The 10,512-nt window shown below is 41.5% G+C and overlaps 1 protein-coding gene across 6 annotated transcripts in view; it reads left to right on the top strand.

Annotated features, from left to right (window-relative positions):
- The first annotated feature begins 285 nt into the window (after positions 1-285).
- Positions 286-10,512, top strand: part of SECISBP2L (SECIS binding protein 2 like) — a 44,741-nt gene continuing 34,514 nt past the window's right edge. Inside the window, exons 1-3 of one of the 6 annotated variants that reach the window (XM_034782817.1) lie at positions 1,317-4,073; positions 5,193-5,261; positions 8,989-9,167. In XM_034782817.1, the coding sequence (XP_034638708.1) occupies positions 4,047-4,073; positions 5,193-5,261; positions 8,989-9,167 (275 nt within the window). In that variant the 5' untranslated portion in view covers positions 1,317-4,046. Of the gene's footprint in view, positions 665-1,316; positions 4,074-5,192; positions 5,262-6,466; positions 7,195-7,777; positions 8,431-8,988; positions 9,168-9,422; positions 9,556-10,512 lie in introns of those variants that run through there. The other 5 variants (XM_034782818.1, XM_034782819.1, XM_034782822.1 and 2 more) reach the window with 5 other exon arrangements.

Here is a 10,512-nt window from a genome sequence, read left to right as displayed (position 1 = left end):
GAGATGGAAGAACCACAGAAACAACTTAGATCCAGTCACCAGTTAGATTAGGCCAGTGCTTCAATGAGTTAATCAATCAAGCCGCAGAGCCCTCTGACAGATGCGTACAGAGCTGAGACGTGAGCCAATGGGTCCTGGCGCCCAGTCCTGCGCCCTAACCACTAGGCCCCTCTGCCTCCAGCAGGCGCAGGCCAGCAAAGCCGCTTGGCCAACGCGTTGCGCACAGCTTGGGTCTGCCCGGCTTCCGTCCCAGATGATGCCGCCCGCTGGCTCCCGCCCATCAGTGGCGCAGCTGAGAGCCGGTTTCCGTGTCAGCCGTCGCGGCTCCGGCAGAAGCAGGCGCGGCTCAACGAGTCCGGCGGGAAGGGGGTAGCCATGGAGGAAGCGGCTCTAACTCTCCCCCGCTGACACACCTGTCCCCAGTGCTGCCCGCCCGCCATCCCGTTCGGCCGCCTCGGGGACAGTGTGCTGCGGCGGCCCCGTGTTTACCCCAGTTCTCAACAGGTAGCAGCGTCGGACGGCAAGTGAGGGTAGTGGCTTCCGGGGATGTTACTACGCATGCTCGGAGCGTTGGCGCATGCTCAGTAACAACAAAGTAGCTGATCCTGACACTCCGCCGCCTCTCCCCAGCCCAGCTGGAGGAGCCATGGACAAAGCCGACAAGGTAGGGGAGGGGCGGGGGCGCTGGGGCCGGGGCGGCGAGCGCGCGCGCTGTAAACAACGAGAGAGGCGGGGGGGGGTGGTGGGGGGGGGGGGGGCCGGGGCGGGCGGGCCGGGGGGTGGGGGGGGGGGGGGGGGGGGGGGGGGGGGGGGGGGGGCTGAAGGGGTGTGCGCGAGCCGAGGGGTGCCGGGGCAAGGGGAGCCCGCGGGTGTCGGGGGGATTATCAGGGATTTGCGGCAGCCGGGAGACAGAGCTGTAAACCGGAGGCGGGGGAGTGGGCAGTGGATCTGCTCAGCTGAGGGGGTTGGTGGGCACCAACTGCAGCCCTCGGGCCTGCACTCCAAGCAGCTGGGCAGGGAGGTGAGGGGGTTCCTGGGGGTTCAGGAGAAGAGCTGTAACGGGGGGCGGAGGGGTTGTGTGTATGGCCAGTTGGGGTGTGTGTGTAAAAGCTATTTTCTCTTCCCCCCCCCCCCAACAATCTCAAACTGGACTTCAGTCTTGAAAAGTTCTCTAGAAAACTAGAGCGAGCCAAGGCGTGGCGGGGAATGTCTTTTATTCGACCAGCTACTGTTGACGGAAGAGAAAACTCGATCTTTTCATGTCTGTTTGGGGGTACATTTCACTCGTAAACAGGGATCCTGGAGTGGGGATGACAACACCCGCGTAACCCCCTGAGCCCCAGCCATCTTTCCCTCTGTTGGGCTGGGAGGCTGGAGAGGGTCTTGTGAAGTGTGTGTGTGGGCGTTAAAATAGTAGCTAAAATACTGTAGGTCTGACCCCATTTCTTTTTACCCACTTCCTATATTAACTTGAAATGTATGCAAGTCGGTGTTGTTGTTTGTCATATTCATAATGTTGTCTCAAGATTCCTTTCTGCTCTTTTCCCTGACGTGTTTCAAGTTTCTGGGGCAATTGAACTAAGTGAGATTTCATTTGACATATGCAAAATCAGCAGGAGAGACTTTTAAAAACATCCTCAAAATGAATAATGTGTCATTTCCTTAATGTATGAAACATGAGGATTTGTTAAAATAATTGTTTGTTCTTGGGTTAGATGTAAGTCTCTAACATTCAGGACACCATCTAGCCTTCCCTGTCCTTAGTTTGTAGCAGATAAAAGGTTTAGATAATGCCTGAAACAACCCCCCTGCCCCTTTTTTTTCTTAATGCATTTAAGTGGAGGGTTGCAGAATAATCAATTTACCTTGTTTTCAGGGTCTTTTCAAGTTGTTGTGATATGAATGAAGGCGCCTTTAAAATCTCACTCAATCACAATTGTTTAATGTTTTATTGATGTGAACATAGTAAAATCCTTCATCACAAGAAGATGATTTTAAAAAATCCAAAATTAAAGAGTTCCTCTATGTGAAACTTAATAAGATCTCTGTTACTACTAAGCTGCTCTTCAAGGAAATGTGTGTTGAAAGACCCTAATTGCAGGAATTCAAATATAGTCCAGTTATGACTTTCAGTTTTGAAAAATCTTCAGAAATTCTAGGGTTATCCTCTCAATTGACTTCATTCTAAACTTCAGTAATACAGTAGACATTGAACAAAAAGGGTTGTTTTTGTAAGAATAGTTGTTTAATTTTGTGCATAGTTTTTAAGGATCGATTGTTTACTAATCTCTACTGTGGTTAAATAGTTTAGGTTACTAATATAGAGAGAAACATGTTACAGAAAGTTGTTCTATACCCCTTATTCAACCCTGGGATTTGTTTCGATTTCTGTAATGGATGTTGGAATGGTTTGGTTCTGTCAGTGCCAGAAGTTAATGTGTTCAAGTGCAGTTAAATGGTATGTTCAGATGATGTCTGTTGTCAACCATGGGTTATTTTCCTAATGTAGACAAGGTCACACTTAAGTTTTTTGCAGGTTTTCTGCGCAAGGGAGTGGTTGTAGGAAACAAGGAGAAGAGAAACAACTTGTTGTTTTTTTTTAATAAGATACTATTTTCAAATTCAAAAATTAGGATGTGTTTATTTGCTTAGAGCTATGCTTAAGGCCTTGGTCTCTATTAGGACAATTGGGAAATCAAGTGGAATTGCAAAACATCAACTGTGGACATGTCCTTAATTATTTTTTTACTTAAAAACAGCCTATTTGTTGTCTGCTTGAACAAAGTGCAAGGAAAGTAGTGCCAACAGATAGTTATGGACTTATGGTTTTATTAGAGTACTTATTACCCAAGTAAGTTGGATGTAGGTGTGCTGTTTTTGTTTTGTCCAATTTCTCCAATTGTGTTTCTCTTTTGAGGGTATGAACATTGGGAGATTGTCTATTACCGTGGAAAAAGAAGAGTTAGCCTAAACTCCAAGTTACACATTCTCTCTCTTCTTAAACTTTGAAGTAACTTAAGGATAATAGAAAGCTGTCCTTGCCAGAAGAATGTTTTATGTAAGGATTCTTATTTTCATATGACTGAACTATAACCAGAACAAGGTCTTCAGTGTGTTTTAAAAGAGTCAGAATTGTTTTGCAACAATAGGTATGCATGTCCATAAGTCTTCTAGTGGCTATTAGGCAGATTTATTGTTGACCAATGGGAAAAGTCCCACTTAAGTAATGCTTTGCATTAATGCCTTTCCTGCAAGAATCTCAAGGCACTTGTACAAATATTAAACTTTACAATATGCATGTGAGGGGTGTGTATGTGCATATACTATATGTATGTATGCTCATTTTACTGGTGAGTAGACATGAGGCACATAGAAGTTAAGTGATTTCCCAAGGTCACGCTCCAAGTCAGTGAAAGCTTGGAAAAGAAACCAGCCTTGATTTCCCATTCCTTCCTCTAACTGCTGTATTGCATTACCTTTCCCAATGTACAAGTCCCTTTGCTTTCAGTTTTTATTTTTTTTAAATTTCTCAGGAATTTATCAGTGTTTACGGAAATTAAAAGCAACAAATAGAGAAACGTAACCCTATTAAAAGACAAAGTAGTTTAATATTGTGGTTTATTAATGAACTGTACATTAACAAAATGCACATAGATGCATGCGCACACATTCATGTGCATCTGTCTTTCTCTACGTTACCTTACTTTAACAGACTTATTTGCACTCCTAGAATAACATTATTAACATGAATACATCTACTTAATGTATTGAATTTTTCTTAACATAATAAGTATTTTCATGTACCTGAGTGGCCCAAAATTTTGGTAAAAATCAATTAAAAAACCCCCAAATTACAGCTTTTGTAAAACCTGGGAATTTTTCAGTAAATATTGAAAACAAAGGGCCTTATCAATGTATGAATCTAACCATCTTGTGTAATTACATTTTATTTTTTTCTATGTTGCTCTTTGGAAGACCCACACAACTGAGGAGAAATTGACTGGGCTACACCTTAGTATAAAATAATCACATTTGAAAAAAGACAAATGTTTTACTCTGATCTTTCAATTACGGTAATCTAAGTATTCAGGTTTTTTGTTTTGTTCATGTATGGATCCTGGCAAAAGTGTGAATTTTAAATTGAGTGTCCCTTTAAACTAATCCTACTGCAAAATAGTATGATTCTTATTTTCAAGAGCCAAGGTGAGTGAGGTAATATCTGTTATTAGACCAAATTCTATTGGTGAGAGAGACAAGCTTTTAAGCCCCACAGACCTCTTCTTCAGGTCTGGAGAAGGAATCGGAGTATCTGAGAAGTTGGTCCAATAAAAGATATTACCTCACCTACTGTATGTGTCTCAAAGAAATATGTAGCATCTCAGCCTTAATGCTATCTTGCCATTATTGCAGATATAACTGACTTTCATCATAAATGAGGTGGGGATTATCATATCAACTAAAGAAAAACTTTACAACCAAAGCATACCAATTGCAACATCATGACAGGTTAAAATTAGATTACTCAATGAATGAGTAGCAAACTAAACTGTCAACTTTATGTAAAACTTGTGCTGTGATAAAACAGGCAATCGTGAACTCATACCTGAACATGAATTTCAAATATATTTTCATTCTGCAGCCATAGCCCATTACTCTATATTGTGTTCTTTGGGCATAGTATCTTTTAAGGCTGTATGATGGTGGAAGATCAGTAGGGGGGAAAATAAGTTCACAAAACATAAGTGTTTGAATGGAGACCAGTGTACCTGAGCATAATAGTGCTATATTGGAAATGCAATTTTAAATCTGTCAGAGTAGGATTATATTTCACACAGCATTACAAGGGCTGTTCCTGATGTTATGCAGTTAGGCTGCATATTTACTGTTCCTTGAATACATGCCACTTAGAAGTCAAATAATGATAGTAACACTGGTTTCTGTGTTTGCAGAGTTGGTCTTAAAATAAATGAAGTGTGTGACTTGTCTGCATACTTAAGTTATTATGGAAGATTTGAAACCTAAGATTCAGGAGCAAAATTGGAAAAACAGCTTTAAAAATTATAGAATCTATGTTGTTGCCCTACTATGTTTTGCAACCAGACTTCTTGTTTCCAGGCTTTAAATAGTAAAACAATCAACTTTATTCTGTTTCTCTGAAATGTAGCATATGCATCTGTTTTCTCACATTGTAGATGGTGAAAAAATATCTGAGTGCTAACATTGCTCTCCTAGATAGAAGACAAGAGATCCTATTTGAATGGGTAATATTGAATGCCATTACGTTACAATGAACAAAAAGTTTTCTAAGATTAAACATACAGGGCTATAACTATAGGACAAAGTTTACCAGTCTGGTCCTGCTAGTGTCATCTTCTGTCTTTGCAGCTGTTGATGACTACAGTAGCTCTTATATAGAAGACAAAGGGTCACTTCAGTATATATGCCATCTTGGTAGAGTTGTAATTGTTGGACTGAAATATATAATGAGCTACTGCATAATGTTTTATAAGTTAAAACTGAACAGCATCATGAAGAGCAAAACTCTCTTCCCTGTAAAATTAAGACCTGTTTTACAGTATTAACAACTTCAAAAGTTTAAGAATCCTGAGCTAGAAACACCACACCCCCCCCCAAATCATGAGATTTTGTTAGTGAGAGAGGAGATTGTGTATTTGGTCTTCCTTTTGACACAAAAATTGGAAGTGGTAAATAATGAAGACAGATTGCTGATTCAGAGCAATCTGGATCACTTAGTAAAATGGGCCAAAGCATATCATATGTGTTTTAATGTGGGTAAATGTATACATCTAGGGACAAAGAATGTAGGCCATACTTGCAGGGTGGAGGACTCTATTCTGGGAAACAGTGATTCTGAAAAAGATGTAGGGGTTCTCGTGGATAATCAGCTGAACATGAACTCACAGTGTGATGCGATCCTGAGATGCATAAACAGCAGAATCTTGAGTAGGAGTAGAGAGGTTGTTTTACTTCTGTATTTGGCACAGTTATGACTGCTGCTGAAATACTGCTCCCTATTCAAGAAGGATATTGATAAATTGGGGGCCGGGAGGAGGGTCAGAGAAGACCCACAAGAATGATTAAAGGATTAGAAAACATGGTAGACTCAAAGAGCTCAATCTGCTCATCTTGATAACTCAGTCTTCTCTTTGTTTTGATTACGGTCTATAAGTATCTACAAGGGGAACAAATATTTAATAATGGTCTCTTCAATCTAGCAGAAAATGATACAACATAATCCAGTGACTGGAAGTTAAAACTAGAGAAGTTCAGAGTGGAAATAAGGCATAATTTTTTGACAGTGAGGGTAATTAACCATTGGAACAATTTACCAAGGGGTTGTGGTGGATTATCCATCATTGACCATTTTTAAATAAAAAATGTATGCTTTTCTAAAAGATATGTCTTAGGAATTATTTGGGGGGGATTTCTGTGGCCTGTATTATACACAGTCAGACAACATGATCACAATGGTCTCTTCTGGCCTTGGAATCTATGAAGTCAGAATAATTTTACAGATGTCTTAACAGGTAGAGATAATCTCAATGAATTGGGGACAGGCTACAGAAAGCAGAGCCCTCTTTATAGGAAATCCTAAACTCCTGCCTTAGTCAATGATGTGTTTCATCAGCTATTTTGATAGTCTTTAAGGTCAAATGTAACAATGCCATGATCAAATGAATCATGAAAAGGGATGGAGTTTTGGGAAGGAAGGGTAAAGAGAAGAGTCATTTTAATGACCGTGTTCTACAGTGACCTGACATCAAGGAATGATCTCCATATTTCCACACACATTCCCTAAAACCCTGTTGGGAACACACTCTCAGCCTAAGACAAGACATTGGACTTCAGACACCTCACAGTTGTACAGATGAGATGGGCAGTGGCTAAAAAATATGATCTTCTCCATGCTTGAAAAACATTCTTGGAAGTGCATTGCATTACAGAAGCTTACTAATTCCAGAATTCCTACCTAGGATACTTCCACAAAATACTTAGTTCTTTCTCCAGTCTCACTTAGTTTGCCATTAGGTTGATCGGAAGGGCACCTGGCTGTTTAAAAACAGAAGAAGATGGTGCAAATTCACAAGTGCAGTCTTAACATTATGACACTACTGATATGAAGTATTGTTCCATCTGGACGACAAATGACTGGAAAGCCTGTTTATGGTCCTGGTCAGTACTCATGTGGTGCATAGTATTTGGACCAAAACTGTCTCGTATTGCTGGGAAGAGCTAGAACTGGGATAACCATTTGGAAGTTCTTCGGCCATTCATGAACAGTGCTGCATTTGTATATCTAAATGGCTTGGCCTGACTTTATAGAAACAGGTTAGCTCAGGGATCTCAAACTCAAATCACCACGAGGGCCACATGAGGACTAGTACATTGGCTCAAGGGCCGCATCACTGACACGTTTTCATATAAAGGTACAAAAGCCCCTCCTCCCTGTCCCCGGCCCTGTCCCCACTCCACCCTTTCCATGAGGCCCCGCCTCTTCCCACCCCTTCCCCAAATCCCCGCCCTGGCTCTTCTCCGCCTCCTCCCCTGAGTGCGCAGCTCCCCGCTCCTCTCTCCTGGAAAGTGCTAAGCGCCACCAAACAGCTGTTTGGCAGCGGGAGGTGCCTGGAGATAGGCAGAGGAGTGGGGACGCGGTACGCTGGGGTGGGAGAGGGGAAGGAGGGCGGCAGGTGAGGGGAGCTTGGTGGTTGCAGGAAATAACTCCGGGGGGGGGCATGAGGAGCTTGGTGGGCCACAGCAAATAACTCCGCGGGCCGCATGTTTGAGACCCCTGGGTTAGCTGTATATGAGTGGAAATTGCTGTGGCCAAGAGAACTGCTGTTTGTTCATGAGCTCTTCTCCCTTTTTTGTTTTTGGGCAAATCCTGAGTTGGAGCTATTATGGTGCAAATACTTGATAATTAATTAGGTCCTTTTGGACTATCATAAAAACTAAGAATTAATTCTAATTGGCATTCCCAATGTCACACAGGAAGTCTCAGGTGGAGCAGGAAATTTAACTTGAGTCTCCCAAAGTCCCATGTTAGTGACCTAATTAGTGTACCATTTTTCCTCTACATGAAGCTTTGTGAGTTGTAGTGAAGTTACTCAAGATGGTACTTACCTGTTCATTATCTAGTTTCCAAAAGTGCAGCTGATTAGCACAAAGATACTTGCTCTACTGTGATGCAGACTTTGGTGGATTAATATATAAAACCTACTAGTGGGCAGAGTTCATAATGTAAGCATTTTTGAGAACTGTTAGTAGTTACTGGATGATAGCTAGTCTGGTTATGTTCTGAAACACTATTACATGGTAAGCTGTTCAGGAGAATGCCCTTTTTAATGGACATGATGGATGTTTGATTTATAATCCCGAAGAGTAAAGAGAGAAATGGAAAAGAGGATGAAGGTGATTCCTTTTGGTTTGTGATATTACACTTGAGAGGATGTTGCATTCCCACCAACCAACCATGATCTTTCCATAGGGCATCAACAGAGGGGAAAGAGGAGTGCTGTTTCCATGTGTTTACTAGTTACTGGTTAAATGGTTTCCTTAAAAGAATGTAAGGGGAGTCATGATGAGACTAGGTTTTCTCATAAAGACCATACATTTTTTCATATTTACAACTAGTAAATGTGTCTGAACTTGTTATTTGAGCTGCTTTTTCTTACACTGGTCTTGCAGTTTATTTTGGACTTCTAAATGCAATCTTAGGCACCTGATTGTTTAAACAGCCTTAGGCCTGCTAATACTTGTTAAAATGCATTTTCCCAGTGTAAATAGCTTGGTCATTACTTAAGACTTTAAATTGGCAGGTCCTTATATGGTTTAAAAATCTTCAATGTGTCAAATGCCGCAAGTAAAGAGAATCTATTAATGATTTGCAGAATAACCACTACCATTTGTTAACTTGTTGTTTAACCACTGACTCTGACTTTATTAATGTTATTTTTTTCCTTTCTTAAGAATGTTAAACTGTCAGCTGAAGTAGAACCATTTATTCCTCAGAAGAAGGGTCCTGATACACTTATGATATCTATGGCTCTCCCTAATGAGAGTGGAGGTGTTAATGGAGTGGAACCAACTCCTATTCCTAGCTACCTGATTACTTGCTACCCATTTGTACAGGAAAACCAGGCCAACAGGTAATTTGTGGTAGTGCTCCTATATGGAAAAAGACACTAACTTTTAAATAAATTTGAATTTCCCTTCTGTCAAAGATGTGCCTGGAATCAAGAAACTGGTTATATAAACACTGTTTTCATATAATTATTGGTAAGTTTGAGAACTCCCTCGCTGCATTTAGTTACTCTTCTGTCCCCTCCTGGGTGAGGATAGAGTTTCTATGACCCTGGGTAACGTTGTCCCCATTTTTCTCCTTTAATCCCCTCGATTCTTAGATTCCTTGTTCTTTCTTGCCTTGGTCAGAGGACTGACCACAGATCCTTCTTGAACCCATCTGCTCTATCTTAAACCTTCCAGAGCCAGTCAAACAAGTGTCTCTGAATTGTACCCAGCCACCTCTAAAACAAGGTACTAAGAGAAAGGTGGTAGATCTCTAAGTAGTAGAACAGTATGCTGTTAGCAGTCTGAGGCCTTCCCATAACTAACTTTATTTGCACCGTGCATGTGCAAGACTGCATGATGCATTAAACTGAGTATAGGAAGGGATTAGAAACTGGAAACCCTTATTCAAGTCCCAGCTCTGCCATTCACTAGTTCTGTAGCCATGAAGACCCTTATCCTCTCCATATCTGTGTTCCTATGTAGGATGGGGGTAATGCTTTCCTACTTCATAGGAATGTTACAAGGCTTAGTCAGTGTCTGTATGGCACCTTGATATCTTAAAATGCTACAGTGTATAAATTGCTAAAATACTTAACAGTAGGGACCTTTTTAAATCCCACTCTTGCTATTATGGCAGCGGGACCCATGGGATCCCAGTCCCGCTGCAGGGCTCTACACCTTTCCTGTGTAGGGCTCTACTTAACAGTCCCTCTACTAGGAACTGCACAATTTGCACAAATTGTTATGAATTTTTACCCTTGTCTGCCCCTCCCCTTTCTAACACATATCTGCAGTTTTCCCTACACAATGTTCTTCCTAGTCCTATGGAGAGGAGGGGAATTGGGTTCAGAGTTCCTGTGGGGCTCTTTTGGTTGTACTCAGTAATAGAGATTGGCCAGGGGGAGACCACTGCACTGCACCTGCTCTCAGTGCTTTAAGGAATAGAGAACTTACGTGAGTGGTAGGAGTCTGTCTTCATGTGCGCTCTCAAAGTCTGCATTAGGGAACTTAAGAGCCTGGGATAAAATGTGAGCTGATGGCTTGTTTCCCTATCAAAACATTATTCGTCCTGGATAAGTAGGTGAATGTCAGACTAAACTATTGCTACCATAGCTATCTGTAAATTTATCTGGTGTGTCTCCAAGTATTTAATCCATTTTCATTTTTTGATGTGTTGAAATACTTTGAACTACAGTATAAACA

Source organism: Trachemys scripta, chromosome 10 (genome assembly GCF_013100865.1).
Source record: "Trachemys scripta elegans isolate TJP31775 chromosome 10, CAS_Tse_1.0, whole genome shotgun sequence".
Taxonomy (NCBI): domain Eukaryota; kingdom Metazoa; phylum Chordata; order Testudines; family Emydidae; genus Trachemys; species Trachemys scripta.
This window is presented reverse-complemented; position numbering and strand designations above follow the sequence as displayed.